Below are 18164 nucleotides of genomic sequence, written 5' to 3' on the forward strand. Positions count from 1 at the left end.
AGCTTGCTGTCTTAAGCTCAATGGGGCTTTAGACTTGTTTTCATCAAACAACAACCTCCCGTGCCATATGGCGAATTGCTTTTGGAACAGGAGTTCAAAAGAAAGTTTTGATATGTTATGGGAGTCAGCTGTTTAAGGAAAAAAGCAAAAAACTCCCATTTACATGCCTCCTTGTGCGAGCTTAATTAGCAATTTGGACCCCAGCCAATAAATGTATTAGTCTGTATTTAAAAATACTTGTGGGCATGTACAGAATAGATTAGTGCATGCATATGTAATACACACATATATAAAACAGGACATTAAACTCTTCTGCCACTTCCAGTTTCTAGCAGTTTTTAGGAAAAGGTTATATTTATAGCCCCATCTATGCCAAGTGCTCAGAATGAGCTGCAGTGTTTTAGCCAAGATTGATTAATATGCTAATGTGTTGTCAAGAGGGCTCACAAATACAAGCCCCAAGAAAAAAATGGAAGTTTAAACCAACAACAATAATAAATACCGGTTATAAACTCTTAATAATATTTAGAGGGTCAATGAAATGCACAAAAAACCCAAACACCAACCCTTGCTTTCTGCTCACTAAAATACCTTTATAATCTCCTCCACCCTTGTGAAATATGATTAGACACATTTAGGTATCAGCATGTACAGGAATCTCATAAATACTCAACTCAGTGTAATATTCCACATGTGGTGGGAATGCCCCAAAATCCAACTATTCTGGACAACAACCATACGAGAAATATGTAAAATAACCAAGCAAACATTAGAAATAACCCCAGAATTGGCCTTACTAAACATCTTCCAAGACAATAATGCCCACCTACATCACAAAGAACTCATAACCCACTTACTCCCAGCAGCCAGAAACACCATAACCAGACACTGGAGAGACCTGTCAGAAGAAAACATGAACCAATGGTACCAAATAGTGTGGGAAACAGCCTTACTAGAAAAATTAACCAATAAGCTGAAAGTGACACGGGGACAAATAGAAGAAGACGACTCCCCTTTATCACATACACAGCCCAACAAGACAATGACAAAAATCCACCAATAGCATACAGATCAATATGGCTAACCTGATCCAAAATACCCACCCACTCCACTCTCACATGAAACAAGGACCACCACAGCCAACCACAAATGAACAACCATATCCTAGGCCAACCCCAACATCTCTCACCACCAAAGGAACACAAGCGAACAGCAGAGAAGCTACACAAACGACGCTGACAACACACACACCCCGACATATATTAAGTAAAATAGAAACATTGTCACCCACCCCCACCCATCTTTCCCCCATCCACCTCTTTTCCCCTTTTCTTCCCAATGTCTCAACAAATGAAACTGATTTGTAAAAATGATACGAGAGACATTGCACATATTTCTGTAAACCAAGAAAATCGTTAATAACAACAATAATAACAGCAGCAGCAGCAGCAGTAACAACAACAACAACAACTCAGCATAATATTGTCCTTCCCAACTACTGTAGGATGAGTACAAATAGGTCTACATGACTTAGATTGCTTTTGCCATTTTTGCTTTCCAGATGAGCCAGAAGATGAGAACATGGAGACTGCAGGCAAGGTGAGCCAAGTCTGTCTCGACTCACAGAGCAATCCTACCCTTTAGTTATGTCTGGGGATGGGAAGGTGAGGGCTGCCACTATGGTAGCAGAACGGCCGCTGTATCCTCAGCTTGGCAGAGGAATGGAAAAACTCACAACCAGAAAATCCCTAAATGACATAAAAATGGCAGGCATGTTCTGGAAACACCACCAGTGGCAACCAATCAGGGGCTGTGTTGGTGATTCCTCCCAGGCACACAGGGAGCCAATTGAACTTGCATCAACAGGGATGTGTCCTTAGCACACCCATTGCATCACCCCACAGGCAGAATGCAAGATGACACCACAGCTTCTGTTTTTGCCTAGTCTGTTGCTCTTTTCCTCCTAAACAGGCTAATATTCTGGTTCTTCTTTCCTTGCCCTAGTTTGGCCTGGGCAGAAGTGGACACAATTCCATTGCTTCAGTGCTGCAAAGGGCACCTCCTTGGAGGCCTGTGACAGCACCCATAATTATGCTTGTGCCATAGCACTCTCTGAAACTGCAAAGCACCCTTGATTCCTCTCTCATCACCTAGCAATTTGTCTGTACACCTGCCTACTGTCATCCTCTGAGGAGGACTCAGGTTTTCTGAGTGCTGCATGAACAAGCAATTCCACCCTAGGCTCTTAAAATGAAGCTCAAGAACAAAAGTCATAAGAAAACAATGGGGACTCAGGTTGCCTACTGAGGAGCTTTCTGGTTTCAGGATGAAGAGGAGAACAATGCTGGAAACAAAGGAGAGCAGACCAAGAACCCCGACCTACATGAAGACAATGTCACCGAACAGACGCATCACATCATCATTCCCAGCTACGCAGCCTGGTTTGACTATAACAGGTGCTCAAGGGGGGGCTGGCCAGGGCTTTCCTCTCAGTACCTCCAGCCTTCCAGGATGTTCTAATGCTTCCTTTTGATTCTTCCTCAGTGTCCATGCTATTGAGCGGAGAGCCCTCCCAGAATTTTTCAATGGCAAAAACAAGTCAAAGACTCCTGAAATGTAAGATTGCTGTTATAAGCAGTAAGCTCTGTTCTGGGATAGTAAATGTGGCAAACCATTTTCCTCTGGTAAGAGGCGGGCTGGGGGAAGTCTTTTTATTTCCTAGTCCAGGGATTCCCAAACTTTCAGGTTTCATTCAAGTGGTCCATGGCGTGTCTGTAGATTTGTAGTTTGAAGCAGTGAAATGGCACATCGACTGCATTAAATATTTATATTGATTTTTACTTGTATTTTTGTTGCTTCTTTTGTTTTTATGTTGTATGTTATTATACTACAGTTTGAATTCTGTGGAATAATTAAAAAATGCCATATAAATGACAGCAGTAACAAAGTACAATTAAAAAACATACAGCATTTGGCACAGTGCATTACAATTGCTACAATGGACAGAAAAACTATTAAGTGGTCTTCCAAGACCCTCAGCAATTTTCAAGTAGTCAGTGTAAAAAAAAGTTAGGGAACCGTTGTACTTGTCCTTTTGTTGGTCTGAATAAAAGGAAAGGTCCTGAACTGGCCTCTGTAGTATATGAGAGAGAATGGGAAGACTTCACAGGGTGACATGGCTTATAAATAGTGGTTCTGACTGTCATCTTTTTCTTCCTGCTGCACTCTAGCTACTTGGCATACCGCAATTTCATGATTGACACATACCGGCTCAATCCACAGGAATACCTAACCTCGACTGCCTGCCGTCGGAACCTGGCTGGAGATGTGTGTGCCATCATGAGGTATGCTGAGAAACAGAGTAGTTGAGCAAAGCCAGAAGGAATGTATTCAAGACAGAGGCTGCCTCTAGCATTCTAGCTTTCATGCAGCGCTTAATGCAACAGGATTTTTCCTCGTTTCTTAGCTCCCATTGTGTTTAATAGTAAAAATTATTTAAAGGCGATGAAAAGGTTGACTGAACATGCCCTGTTGAAGAAGAAACAGAAGTTTTGCTCGAGAGTCTTCTTGTTTGACAAAATTGATCTTCCTTATCTGGCTGTTTGGCAGATAATTTGTCCTGGGGTGGGAGTCCAGCTCCTGATCCTCTTAATTTGCCACATGGCTGAGCTTCGGGTCCAACTCTGATCCTCTCCTGCAGAGTCCACGCCTTCCTGGAACAATGGGGACTCATTAATTACCAAGTGGATGCAGAGAGCCGGCCGACACCCATGGGACCACCACCTACATCTCATTTCCATGTTCTGGCTGACACCCCTTCGGGATTGGTGCCACTGCAGCCCAAAACACCCCAGGTAGCGTGAGAAGAAATTTATTCAGTTTCATTTAGGTTTTTTCAGTGTTGCTGAAAATCAGCTTGCTGGTTTAAAAATCTTCAAGGAGTAGCTTCCAAAACACATTAAAAGCAAAATGAAATTATACAAGAATCTAGAAACATCTGATAAAATGAATTGGTAGACATATTAATTAGACTTAGAACATCGGAAAATGGGGAGTCTTCTATGGAAGACTCTGCATTTCTTTGTTTCCTATCCTAAAAGATTGATGTACATCAGACTGGGGCTTAGTGCAAAATTGTGCTTATTCTTCAGAGTCGTCAGAGCGATAGTGATACCAAGGCTGGACGAAAGAGCAAGGAGATTGAAGACCTTGTCACTGAGACGGTGAAGGGGAAACCTGAGCTGGTAGGAGAAAGGAGAGCTACTGGAAGGGAACTAGAAATTGTCAGTGTTTCTGGGGTCTAAAAGAGCAGGGCTGCTTGGACTTTGCCCCTTCTTTCCCATCAATTTTTAGGATGCATAAGAGATGAATTGTCACATCTCTCACTTCAGGGGTTTCTTAAATGTTGTTGGTTATAGTTTCCCTTATAGGCTAACTGTAAAGTTTCATTGTCAAAGACCAAGCAAGGCACAAAAAAGAAGGCGCTTGCAGATATTTGCCACTGAAAGTCCAGACCCATCCAAGAAGTGGACAACTTCTATCTTTTCACAACAGAGGTGTATGGTTGCTGTCCAACCATTGCAGTCTGTGTTGTAAATTGGCCACAAATAAAAAGCGGTGGTGGACATGTTTTCTCTCTATGGCTGTGTTTACATCACAGGGAGCTCATTCTTCTCTTTCCCCAGCAAACCACAGCTTCCCAGCAGATGCTGAACTTCCCTGACAAGAGCAAGGAGAAGCCACCAGACATGCAAAACTTTGGGCTTCGCACTGACATGTACACCAAGAAGAATGCTCCTTCCAAGGTAAAGAGTGGGGAGAGGGTGGGTTTGCTCGCATGTGAGATATCTGTTCCCTGGTTGCCTCTGTCCACTGCCTAGATCATGCAGGGACACAGGACTGGGTAAGAGAGAAACAGCCAGCTCCTCTCCAGTTCTGGCCCAAGGCTGAGCCGGAGAGTACAGCTGAAGAACAGAAAGCCCCTCCAAGGCAGGCAGGTCAAAACCTTGCATTGAAAAAGAGAGGCCTCTAAGAACACGTGAAGGTCAGATTATGGGGCTAGAGGCCTCCAGGTAAGTGACCAGGGTTGTGTTCTAATGTGTGGCTTCCCCACAGAGCAAAGCTGCTGCCAGTGCTACTCGTGAGTGGACAGAGCAGGAGACGCTGCTGCTGCTGGAGGTGAGAGGACAGAAACATGATTATCTCCCCACAAAAGTGCCCAAGGCACTTCTTGAGTATTGCTTCCTCTCCCTGCCCCCAATTTGTGCTTAGACCATCCACACATACTGTGTGAACTGAGAAACTGAATAGATTTTCAAAAGTTGTATCTCTGACTCACAAATACATAAAATAGACAACATTTGTAACAACAAGAGCAAATTTCTTATACACCGCCCTTCTGACTGGATTACCCCAGCCACTCTGGGCGGTTTCCAACAAAATATAAAGGAAGAAAACAACATCAAATATTAAAAGCTTCCCGATACGGGCTGCCTTCAGATGTCTATGAAAAGTCATAACATTTTCTTATCTCTTTGACATCTGCTGGGATGGCGTTCCACAGGGCAGGTAGCACTACCAAGAAGACCCTCTGCCTGGTTCCCTGCAACTTCACTTCTTGCATTGAGGGAACCACCAGAAGGCCCTTGGAGTTGGATCTCAGTGTCCGGGCTGAACGATAGGGGTGGAGGTATGCTGGGCTGAAGCCATTTAGGGCTTTAAAGGTCAACACCAAACTTTGAATTGTGCTCAGAAATATGCATTTATTTAGGAACTACACTAAACATGGGCACTGAATGTGAGTCTGGCCTCTGAAAAGCTTCAGGCATGTAGAACATCTATTGTTCTGCTGTTGACTGGCTGTTCACGTCCAATGTGTTGTTTCTCTTCACTGCTTTTTAGGCTCTGGAGATGTACAAGGATGACTGGAACAAAGTTTCTGAGCACGTTGGCAGCCGCACGCAGGATGAGTGCATTCTGCATTTCCTGCGTCTTCCTATCGAGGACCCTTACCTGGAGGACTCTGAGGCCTCTCTTGGGCCTCTGGCCTATCAACCCATTCCCTTCAGCCAGTCGGGCAACCCCGTGATGAGCACCGTGGCCTTCTTGGCTTCTGTTGTGGACCCTCGTGTGGCATCTGCAGCAGCCAAGTCAGCCCTTGGTAATTAACTGGGGCTCTTCAGGACCCCCCCACCACACCACACCCTTAGGGACGGAAAGGCTATTAAGTCTGTAAATGGGTGCAGTTATAGAACAGGCCTAGGACACCATATCACTGTCCAAGAGACTCCTGGAAATTCTGTCCAGCCTTGTCATTTTAAGGGCTGATAGTGCACATATGTTAACAAGCTTTTCTCTACATACTTAAATACTTTTTTGAAAAAGGAAAGCTGTGGGTCTCAGGATGCCAGCATCTGGGCCAGCATCCTGGGAACCAGTAAGGAAATTTTTGCTGTCATTTACGTGATGCTAATACCCAGGCTGAACTTGGGTCAGAGACTCACAGATAAGTCCCCAAACAAGCATCATTCTCACTTCCCTTCCCTCACCTCTTGTTGGTCTGAGATCTCTGAGTTTGCTACTTTCTGAAGGCCTAGCCAATACTTGTTTTACAGTCTCGTCTTGTAGAGGAAATGAGGGTACTTTACACGACTTGGCTCAAGCACAATACAGGTATATGCTGCAGTGACAGCATCCATCGCAGATGGCCATCCAACCTCTGCTTTAAAACCTCCAAAGTAGGGAGACTGTTCCACTGTCAAACAGCTCTTACTGTCAGAAAGATCTTCCTGATGTTTAGTCAGAATCTCCTTTCTTGTAACTTGAAGTCATTGGTTTGGGTCCTACCCTCTGGAGCAGGAGAAAACAAGCTTGCTCCATATTCCATGTGACCCTTTATATTTTTGAAGATGGCATTCATACATGTGATGTTGGACTCAGGTGCTCTCCATAAGGTGTGAAAGTCCTGATATGTGGAAAGTGCATCCACTAGCACTCAGAAAGTGGACTGGGATGTCTTGTTGTTGAAATGAGATGCTAATTGCTGACCGAGCTACTACTCCTGATCAGGTCCAGTTCTTCAGCTCCTGTGTCCCCAGTGGACTCCTGCCCAGCTCTATTTCAGCTGCAACTCTTGGCTATCTCAGCCACTTCCTAGTGGGTAGAAGAGGTGCAATAGGATTTCTTGCTGCCCGCAGCACCTGTACTGCAATGCCCATTTTGTCCCTGTATCCTCGCATGCACCATTTTGCCACCCATTGGTCTTTCAGCTGACCCTGTGCCTCTCTTCTGCAGAGGAGTTCTCCAAGATGAAGGAGGAGGTCCCCACAGCCTTGGTTGAAGCTCATGTCCGCAAGGTGGAGGAAGCTGCCAAGGTGACAGGCAAGGCAGACCCAGCATTTGGCCTGGAGAGCAGCGGAATTGCAGGGACCACATCCGATGAGCTGGAGCGAATAGGTGAGGGGGGCGAGCGGGGCGCCTTCCGCGCTTCATCCCGTGAAGCGCCCTCGATGGACCTCGCCCAGTGTGCGGTGGGGACTAAGAAGGGTGCCGAGACGCAGGAGACCAGAGCCGGCCTGGCTTCCGGCCTGGAGCTCACAATCAATCGCCTGGCACAGGGTAAGGGATTCCCATCGTTACTCTATCTAACCCCCCCCCCTACCCCATCAGACCGGGCAGATCATGGGTTGGGCTGTGTGCCTAAAGCTTTCGCCTCCAGAAGGTTACAGTCTGGCTCAGTGAATGGCTTCTGGGGGATGCCTGGTCTTAAGCTGGAGCTGAGCAATAAGGGAAGGTGGAGGCTGGCATTGGGAGTTCTCCCTCTCTAAGGTCTAAAATACCAGCAACCTGAGAAGGGTTTATTGGGCCTTAGTCTAGTGGGTCCCTCAGCAGTCATTCCTTGTAAAGGTGCTTGAGACAGATTCTCACCCATTCAGATTCCCACTCCCATTCATTATTCCAACCAAACCCCCTTTTTAGTGGGTGGGAGGGAGCATTACTTGCAGCCTTTAATATTGGTATTTTTGTCCTTGTCTCTTTCTCCATTCCTTTGCTCAGAAGAGAGCTGCACAGATGAGAACCGGGCAGAACCTCCATCATCAGAAGAGAAGAAAGAGGTGAAGGTGCGGGAGGGCATGGATGAGCTCTGATACATGTTCAGCAAAAAATGAGTCTCCAAAATTTCCTGCATGGGGCATTCGTAGGTAGGAGAGGGAGGAAAATGAGGAGATGCCTCATAGGATCCCCACAGCATGTTTGCAGCACCAGCTTGCAACTTTTCTAATTAAAGTAAGGCACCATGTTACCCTGCTAACAACTCAGAGTCCTTCACTTCATTAATCTTCTGATCGCAATATACTTATTCTGGTCTACTTTCCTGGCCACTAGAATAATAACTGTCTCCAGTCTGGAGTCTCCAGTTCTGAGACTTTTCCAATTGTGCCTCCTATAATGTGTGTGCATGAGCCCCATGCCACAGCTAGGGGAAGGATTAGGAGGCATTAGGCAGCTGTTGGAATCAAGCCCTTCTCTCAATGCAGGAACCAAGAGAAGGCGCCCTGGAGGAGGAAGTGAAGGAGAAACTTGGAGAGGTGCCCAGGAAAGAGGAGGAGAAAAGCAAAGAGGCTGACAGCGAGAAGGAGATGGACAAGAGTGACGGGGACACCATGGGTGAGCACCACCTTCTGGGTAATGGCAAAGCTCATAAAGTAGCGAGTGAAGTAGGAGCCTGAATGGAGCTGGGATGCTGTGGTCACATGTTATGAAGCAGGGGCTCCCTCTGGATGTTGATCAACTACGTCTCATCTGTAACAATTGAGCACGCTGGTTGGGACTGATGGGAGTTGGAGTCTTAACAAACATCTGGAGGGGTACAGTTTACCCAACCCTGTTCTAAAGTCTCACCCAGAGGTCCTGTTAACTTAAATGCAGTGCAGTATGCCACTTGCCTCCTAGAGGCATAAGAACCTAATGGGAATGGGACGGCTCTGCCATTGGAAAATTGAAAAGCTTGTGGTTAGCGTTGGTTAGAGTGTTGGCTGGAAGATGAGTTAACAGAGCAGTAAAGTAAACATTCCAAGCACAATTCAAAGTGTTGGTGTTGATCTTTAAAGCCCTAAACAGCTTTGGTCTTGTATACCCAAAGGAGCGTCTCCGCCCCCATCCTTCAGCCTGGACACTGAGGTCCATCTCCAAGGGGCTTCTCACTGCAAGAAGTGAAGCTACAGGGAGCCAGGCAGAGGGCCTTCCCAGTAGTTGCACCTGCCCTGTAGAAGAGTTGAACAATCATATGACTTTTTGTAGACATCTGAAGGCAGCCCTGTTTCGGGAAGCTTTTAATTTCTGATGTATTGTGTGTTTTATATTTTGTTGGAAGCTGACCAGAGTGGCTGGGGCACAACAAATTCCCCTTCTTTTTATGATGATGATGATCACTACTACTACAGCAACTAGTACCACAAAGAAAACACCCACTCATTAATTTCTTGCTGTCCCTTCCTTTCTTTCCTCCTCCCTCCCATCCCACCTGTGCCTGATCAGCCTTTTGAGTGCATGAAGAAATGTGCAGTGATAAACTCCGGGCACTGAGGGGTTTTCCACCTCTTTCTAAGCAATAGTAGCCCAGCAGATCACACACACCCCTGCCCATAATTTGTTTTTCTCCTTCTCAGCTGATGGGGAAAAGGAAAAAGAACCCAAGGATGGCAGTGAAGAAGGGCCCAAGGATCTGGCCGAGGCCGAGGCGGAGCGTAAAACCAAAGTGGAGAGGGACATAGGCGAGGGTAATCTTTCTACGGCGGCGGCGGCAGCTTTGGCAGCAGCAGCAGTGAAAGCAAAGGTCAGTGGCCGCAGGCTTCTCCATAGGCCAGATGGACATGTGGGGTTGCCATTTGGATTGAGCTTCTAGGAAGCAAATTGCTTTTATGTAGTCGTGCAGTTGCTAGGCTGCAACCCCATGGGGAAAAAAGTGGGTTACAAATTTTATAAATGGCATGAAGCTAAACAGCAAGCAGAAGCATTAAAAAAAACAAGTCAATACAATGGATACAGTGAGGTCCCTAGTTCAGATCACACCTCAGCTGTGAGTTTCCTTGATCTCTTTAGGAAAGCTACAGAATCTCTTGGCTTCCATCCTTCCTCTGGAATATGAGGGAAATAGTTGCACTGCTATTGTTCGGATTATTGGCATATTGTATGTGACACGTTTTAGGCAGCCAACAAGTTAGCAGGCCAGTAAGTTGGTCACGTTGCCATGCATTCAGGCACTCTGTTTTTGCTGTCTCACTTAGGTGACTCGTGGGTTGGAATTCTGAACCTAGCTTCTAATCTGACAATCTCTCAGTCCTGTTTCAGGCATTAAGGCTTAAGGTGTGGGGTAACTTCTGAAGATGTAGAATGTGGGACAGGGCTATCCTCCTCTGCTGGGAAGTTTTGGTCTCTGGGTTTTTCATGGAGTTTTGTAGGGCATGCCACTTCCAGGGCTTTGATCCACCTTCTCTTCTCTTTCTCTGCAGCACTTGGCAGCTGTGGAAGAGCGTAAGATCAAGTCGCTGGTTGCCTTGCTGGTGGAGACACAGATGAAGAAGCTTGAGATCAAGCTAAGGCACTTCGAGGAGCTGGAGACCATCATGGACCGGGAGCGCGAGGCAGTGAGTACACTTGTGCCCTCTTGACTCCAGCACTGCTTACTCTGCCCAAAGCAGGTTGATCCCCATGCTGGGATGTGACTTAACGTGTGTGTGTGCCCGTGCGCTTCTGGGTTTTGTGGGGACTCCTGTTCTAGGCGCTGCCACAGCCTCTGTTTGTTTTATATCTTCCCTAGTTGATGTGGGAATGTTGTGGATAGTAGGAGAGGATATATTGATTAAATATTATCCTTTCTCACTCACGCTAGTGAGTCATATAGCAGAGCTCATTCCCTTTTACACAGCAGGAAGCTAGTTGGCAGATTCGTTTGAATCTCTTTAGCTAGGCAATCCAAACTGGCATGCCCAGATTGGAGTTTATAGTCCCCTTTTGTTCCCTCTTAAAAAGAAATAAAGACACAACAGTCTTCCTTAAAGTTTACTTACATTAAGTTCACTGTATGATCTCTGAAGGCAGGCTTTAGCTTGTAATTACAGTTCCAGAATGTGGCTTACATCCTTTGTGAGGATGGGTCCTTGTGCTGCTGGCTGAGAGCCAGCAGTGCAGTCCAAGAGAAGAAAGAGTCAAGCAAGTCCAAAAGAGAAAGATGGCTGTGTGAGTGGACCTTTTGTGGGGTCTGCAAGGGTCACACCCACCTACCTGGTTACATGCAGGGGGAGGATGCTCCAGACCAAGTGTAACAGGAAGTTCAACTGGCTGGATCAACATCTCCCTGTCTGTGTCCACTCTAGGCAAACAAAGAATGTTGTATTTGACTGCTACAAGGATATTATCCCACAGTTGACAGCCACAATTCTTCTTACTTGCAGTCAGACAGTGGCCCTTATGGGAAGCCCAGAGAATGCTCTGAAGGCACATGCCACAGTTACATGCTGGAACTAAGTAGATTTAGCTCCTGGGAACATTAGGCTCCGTGTGTAACGAAGCATGTGCAGTGGAGTAAGAATTTGTGGCCATGTTAGGAGGAGGAAAGAAACCAAGGGAAGGGAGAGCAATGCATGAGGGGGTTTAGAATAGCGAACTTGCCCAGCATAACCTGTCCCTGATCTCTCTGTAGCTAGAGTACCAGAGGCAGCAGCTCCTGGCTGACCGACAGGCCTTCCACATGGAGCAGCTCAAGTATGCCGAGATGCGCGCTCGCCAGCAACATTTCCAGCAGATGCACCAACAGCAGCAGCAGCCACCGCCACCGCCTCTCTCTGTGGGCACACAGCCCCTCCCTTCTTCAGGGGCTCCTCTGGCACCAGCCGCACACTCCATGCCCATCGCCCAGGCTTCTGTGCCGGCCACCAGCACCGTAGGGCAGCCCAGCAGTTTGGCTCCAGCAGAACAGATTGGGCAGCCAGTGGCTGCTCAGCCACAGCCCGCAGCTACTGGAGCTCCACAAACAGGGCCAGGTCAGACTGGACAGCCTTCTGCAGGTTCTCATGGTAAGTGGGACCAGCTTTTCGTTTGATCCACCAAGGGCAGAACGAAACAGGGAGAGACTGTGCTCTGCAAGGGCACACAAGCTCATCTCTCATATTGCAAATATCAGGGCTAGGAAGAGTGTGCTAAGGGTTTGCAGAGCTTCTCTAGTCAGAGCAGAAATGCTACAGCTCTGGCTCCTTCGAGGTCAGCTCCAGAGCTAAAGAGACCTGTTCCCTTGGCAAAACCAAAGAGATGCTAGATTCCTTACAGTTCAGAAGCTTGTAGCTCCATTTGTAACAAAAACTTTAAAAAAGAAAATCAGTTGATAATTATGTTCTGAATAAAGTGTATTCTGTGGTAAACCAATTCATACATAATGCACTTTATGTTCCTAAAGTAACAAAGTGGCTTTCAGTATGTAAAAACTTTTATTTTAAATTTTAAAAACGGGGGAAAGCCCAGGGTTTTTTCATGGCTTCAGAACTTCTGGAAATTTGACATCTCTACTCATGATCTAATGGAACAAGCTGCTTACAGAGCCTTTTTGTGTACTTTCCTGCCTTACGAGGCTTTCGAGAGTCTACACTGGCATTGCTGGGAATGTTTTAGGTATTTACAACAAGCCCAAAATGGATGTTTTCAGCTGAATGGTCCTCAGTAGATATTAGCCAATGGCTCTATTTCAGATGCAGTAGATTCCCACTATAAAGTTATGACGACTCCATTCCAAATTGTTTCCTGGAATGAGAATAGTTTGGTGATTGCCATAAAAGTTCATCACATGAATTGGCCAAGAAAATCTCCCATGCTGTACTTCTGGGTCTCTGGTAGAAGATGTCTTACTCCCCTGCAATTCTGACCCCACCATCATCTTTCCCACTGCCCTCCCCCCTTCCAGGGTGGAAGCAAATCACAAATCTGTTGAGAGTTGGGTGGGGATTTATACAAAGACGGACAGCTGTTCTTGCTTTCCAAAGTTCAAGGGGAGAAGGCAGTGATCTCAACTTCATTTCAAATTTGGTTAAATGAAGTGCTACTGTTTATGCTACTCTAACATGGTGGAAATAAAAAAGAGACCAGGAATCGGTGTGGAAAATGAAGACCTGAATTCTTCCAACCTAGAATGATAGCTGTCTTAAGCCCTGTTTATTTACACATTCCCTGAGCAGTAGAGAAGGGAGTTGGACTGTATCCGAATGTTGCCATGCCTAATATATATCGATTGTCATGTGGTGGGAGATCTGTTTTGTACCAACTATAATGGAAGTGAGGTTTGTCATTGGCTGCCACAATGTTATGGGAGTCAGGCGATTCCATATTTGATTGCCTGTCATTGTTTAGTTACTGATATTGCAGTTATAGTGCTGGAAAGACTTGTAATTTGTGATAGCTATAGTGTGATATTATAATGTTTCATGTTCCACTTTGATTTTAATTTATGTAAGCAACCTTACGGAATACCAGTGTTGTTAGAAAGGTGGGGTATACATTTTTATATGAAATACACAGGATTCTTGTTTTCACATGGTCCTGCTGAATGTGTGGGTGTCAAGGGGTGGGGTCACTGGGAATAATGCTGCTTCCCCATTTCATGTTAAGTGTACACATGAGGGGGTTGTATGAAAAAGCTTTAGAGATTGTACAACCCAGTAAATTGTGTGTTTGTGCTTCAGAGGGCAGATCTGGAAGATATGGATCTGGAAGATATGGGTTTAAGATGAGATTGTTAACAGCGGGCTCTTGGTTTTGAGGAATTCTGTGTCTTTTATTCTGTCTGTGAAACAGGGTTAATGCCAGCCTACGCACTTCACAGGAGATTATGGGAACTAATATGAAAGAGTAAACTTCAGTTCATATGCTACTGAAGTGGCATTCAGGCCCACTTCCCTGTGGTCTGATCCGAAGCTACCTTTGCATGAGAAAGTCCTCTGTTGAGTGCAAATGTTACAACCAGACCACAGGTCCTTGTTGGGCTCTAATCTGTGAAATGAGCCAAAGCTGCACATTCACAAGTGTCATAAAAATGTGGAAGCCACAATCATAATGTGTCAGCCTTGCTTATAAAGCCGGACATTTTATTTCTTGGACAAAACTTCCACATTTTTATGGGGTACAGTATTTCTGGTTCTGGTTCCAAATCATCTCAATAAATGTTCATAAAAATGATATATTCCAGCATCAAGTCAGTTTCCTGGGTGGGTGGTTGCTGCACATTTAGCTTCGAATAATAATTTTTGGTTCCCAGTTTGGTATACAGGCTGGGTCAAAGGTGAATGGTGTGTATTTTCCAACCATGGATGCAAATGGGTCATGTTAAGTCATTGCTTGCCTGCTTAACTGTCACACTTAATTAGTTCTTTCTGTCTCTCTCTCCCTCTGAAGCCCAGCCTCCGTTCCCCAGCCAGCAGCCATCCTCCCAGATTCTCCCTGGGGCAGTCCCAGCAACCGTTCACCCTGCCATGGCTGGTAATATCCCCTCGGCTCTGCCTTTCGGAATGCCTGCCTCCATCCCATTTAGCATGGCTAGTAACGTAACAGACTCCATCGGCATTAACTTCCCTGCTAACACGCCCATCCATCCAGTGCATGGTAACCTTGCGTGCAGCATGGCTAATCCGCCCATCGTCAACATCGCTAGCACCCTGCACCCTCCTGCCACCCCACTGCCTCACGGTTCTGCAGCTGCCCAGAGCCCTGCTATCGTGGCAGCCATGCAGGGCAGCCTCCTTTCAAACGCTGGTGCTGGATCAGGTGAGGATTGACCCAGAGATCATGGCGGGGTGGGAGAGGGGAGAGGATTTCACGTACGGAGATGCACGGTGCTGTGCAAGATCATTAGGCTCAGGGCTGCTTTGACAGACACTGTGGAAGCTTCCCTGCCTACGTTGTTGTGGCAAAATAAATGCATTACAATTCACAAGTAAATATGGTGTGCATGTGTGTTACACACACACCCCGAGAACTTGAGGGGAACTTGTGGCCTACCTTTATCTCCCCCTCCCTGCCTTAGACAGAGAAATGATGCCCATGTTTGGAAAGTGTCACATGCAGGTGTGTTAGGAGCGTCCTGGAGTTGAATAAATCAGCCTGAAGTCAAGACATACATGCATTCAATCAACTTCACCACTTTGCCCTAGGAATGTCTTGCACATGGGGAGAAAAAAGAAAGCTATTCCATAGAAAAGGAGTTACAGTTTATGCAGTTACATTCTACATGTGACCATATTTATGTACCTTTTGCTTTTCAAAGCCCAGTGTTACCTAGAGGCAGAATCTTGCCTTATACTTCATTAGTATCCAGGCATGGATTATTTCTTTCACTTTCTGCATCGGGGCAGATGTGCAAGCTATGCATATCTTTATATATTCACTTAATTAGACTTCTTGTTTTAATAGTGACATTTGAGATTTACAGTAGAATTCCATCCTATCATACCTATGCACCTCTGTCTTGGTTGAGTTAGGAAGATGGCTTTTCCATCTAGGATTAAACGTCTCTTCCCACCCCCCAAAAAGCATTCGAGAAAATAGCATGCAATGAGCTAGTGCTTGACATTGCATCTCTTATTTATTGTTTGGCATGGCTTGCTTGTTTTGAGCCATCTTGGTTTATTGAATTATTTCCACTAGAGTCCTAGATAACCATGTCATCAGTTTTGTTGTTTCTTACATTCCATTGGCATTCTGTTGTAAACAGGAATGAGACCTAGGTTCCCCCTCTGGGCAGCAGTAAATTACAGTATGCTTTAATGACAAAACCTTATCATATCTGCTATGTATGGGATGTGACAGTAAGCAGTGCTGCTAACCACTTTCTTCTCTAAACATGCCACAAAGGAAACTGACAGCACATCCAGCAATTCATTTGCTACCTCCTCACCCGTTTTCTCTTTCAGGATCTAAAGTATTTCTAATAAATTGTACTGTAGTGATGCTCTTCAGAATCAGAGGAAAATGCTCCCAAGGGATCTAAACTTTTCTGAAACTGATTTGATAGGCATTAGAGGGGGCAATATGCTCACCTACTGCCTTCCTACTAAGGGGTCTGGGGTACTGAAATATCAGATGATTCTGCAGTCTGATAGGGCATCAGGCTAAAGAGACTGCTTGGCAGTAGGAATAGGGAGGTTGATCCTTTTAAGTCTTTCCAGTGCAATGGATATTGATGTTCCAATTTTCCTCCGTTAGGGTTTTGAAGTAAATAAATGACAGCAGAACACTCATTTTTATCACACAAAAAGTGGCAGCAAGGTAATGCTTGTATTTGCAGCACTGCCAACCTCCTCTAACATCTCACTTCTCTCCCCTTTCAACCCAGATCAAGGGCCTTCACTTCAGCCGGATCCCATCGCTCCCAGTCCCAGCACGGCCACACCAGTCCCACCCACACAGTGAGAAGCTACAAGCGACGCTTCTTGGCGCTTCCTCAGTGAGCCCTGATCACTTGGAAGGACAGGAAAACCCTAAATCGTGTTAAACATGGATTCTATTTGGATGGGTTTTAAAAAGGCTTCGAAACAGTGATCCAAGGAGGAAGAGGATTTGGCTGCATTGACTCCCTTCCCCTGTGTGTCTCTGCCCCGCCTCGTGTCCTCAATGCTTTTTTTGTATCCAGTTGTACCAAGATTTTATTTAACGGTGTTTCTAATTGCGGGGGTGGGGTGGGGGGCAGAAAGAAGAAAATGTCTCCGAACAGCCACTGCTATTTATAGAGGGCTTTGATTTTAAACATGGTTGAAAAGGGAGTTTAACTCCCCCTTGTATGTGTCTGTCTCGCTTTTTTTTAAACAATAAAGAAAAATTAACAGAAATATTCTCTGTCACCTCTGCAGGGAAAACAGCAATCTACTTGAGAGTGGGCATATTTACAGGGAAGAAGCTATTGCAGCCAGAGGGGGACACGGTGTTTGTACCTGAGCAATTTTTTTTAATTCACTGATGCAGGGAAATTTTACTTATGTGTAGTTTATGCATTAAAGAGGCAGTGGTTTTCAGCAGTTTGGGCAGCACTATTTGGTGTCAGTCCCAGCTCCTGCCCACCTACAGTAGCAGTTCGAAAGCACGTCAAAGTGCAAGTAGATAAATAGAAACCGCTCCCGCGGGAAGGTAAACGGAGTTTCCGTGTGCTGCTCTGGTTCGCCAGAAGCGGCTTAGTCATGCTGGCCACCCATGAGAAACTCTTTGTTCCAATGAAGCATGAAAGCACCCTGCAAGATCTCAACATAATTTGAGGAGTGTGGAGAAATTGTTACTCAACGGCTGCAACTTACAATTGCGTATGTTCATTTTACATGTAGTCTTGTTAAGCTATAAATTACTTCCATGCCATTTCCATTGTTTTGGGGATTCCTGTGATTCTTCTCTTTCATTACCCCACAAAATAGGGCTGCCTCTCACAAAAATAACAGCGATGCCTTGGCCTTCAGGAGTGCAATGTTTATCTTTTTCGCTCTCCATCACATGGATTTCTTGCACAGGAAGGGAAGGCGTAAGAGTGGTATTCGTACAGTTGCTCAAGGCAAAAAATGTGTAGCGTTGAAATTCTTTTAAAGCCCTGTTGCTCCAAAGTGGGCTCCTCGCCCTACAAGGAGTAAACCCCTTGCAGGGCTCTGCCTAGGATGGCAAGTAACCCACTCCAGGATAAACTTCATCTGCTGTGTGCACATGGTTAAGTCCACCACTCCTTTCTGTACCTTTGTGCAACTTCAGAAGAGATAATGTTTCCACTTTTGTCGTGCTGCCCTGTATCCAGTACTTGAAACCGCCCAGCCATACCCTGCAGCTTTTTGAAGCACAGAAACCCAGCCTTACTTTGTTTAACCTTAGAGTTTAAAAATAAATCCGTCGGGGGGGGGGGGGAGATATGCAACATGCTAATTTTACTCCAGATAGAAGAACAGGTATGTGTAGGCATAAACATAACCGTTTTCCCCTTCACATCCTATGCAGTGTGGAAATAGTACCCTATATCCAGGGACTGTTACAGGGAACCCTTGTATTTTTCTTTTTTTAAAAAAAAAAACCCTACTGGACCTGTTTGGCCTTACTGCTTGCCTTCTAGACGAGACGTTTCTCCATTTAATAGGTTACATTCATTCATGTAACAGGCC

At 45.6% G+C, this 18164-nt stretch overlaps 1 protein-coding gene across 19 annotated transcripts in view; it reads left to right on the forward strand.

Moving 5' to 3' along the window:
- The window catches only part of SMARCC2 (SWI/SNF related BAF chromatin remodeling complex subunit C2), a 31232-nt gene extending 14367 nt beyond the window's left edge, over window positions 1-16865 (forward strand). Inside the window, exons 13-29 of one of the 19 annotated variants that reach the window (XM_035102742.3) lie at window positions 1562-1599; window positions 2326-2456; window positions 2545-2616; window positions 3231-3344; window positions 3701-3854; window positions 4152-4244; window positions 4686-4805; window positions 5116-5178; window positions 5902-6160; window positions 7294-7617; window positions 8056-8120; window positions 8538-8667; window positions 9669-9835; window positions 10512-10646; window positions 11702-12074; window positions 14437-14805; window positions 16373-16865. In XM_035102742.3, the coding sequence (XP_034958633.2) occupies window positions 1562-1599; window positions 2326-2456; window positions 2545-2616; window positions 3231-3344; window positions 3701-3854; window positions 4152-4244; window positions 4686-4805; window positions 5116-5178; window positions 5902-6160; window positions 7294-7617; window positions 8056-8120; window positions 8538-8667; window positions 9669-9835; window positions 10512-10646; window positions 11702-12074; window positions 14437-14805; window positions 16373-16449 (2684 nt within the window). In that variant the 3' untranslated portion in view covers window positions 16450-16865. The remainder of the gene's footprint in view (window positions 1-1561; window positions 1600-2325; window positions 2457-2544; window positions 2617-3230; window positions 3345-3700; window positions 3855-4151; window positions 4245-4685; window positions 4806-5115; window positions 5179-5901; window positions 6161-7293; window positions 7618-8055; window positions 8121-8537; window positions 8668-9668; window positions 9836-10511; window positions 10647-11701; window positions 12075-14436; window positions 14806-16372) is intronic. The other 18 variants (XM_035102769.3, XM_035102757.3, XM_088662854.1 and 15 more) reach the window with 18 other exon arrangements.
- The last annotated feature ends 1299 nt before the right edge of the window (window positions 16866-18164 follow it).

This window comes from Zootoca vivipara, chromosome 2 (genome assembly GCF_965207765.1).
Source record: "Zootoca vivipara chromosome 2, rZooViv2.hap1.1, whole genome shotgun sequence".
Taxonomy (NCBI): Eukaryota; Metazoa; Chordata; class Lepidosauria; order Squamata; family Lacertidae; genus Zootoca; species Zootoca vivipara.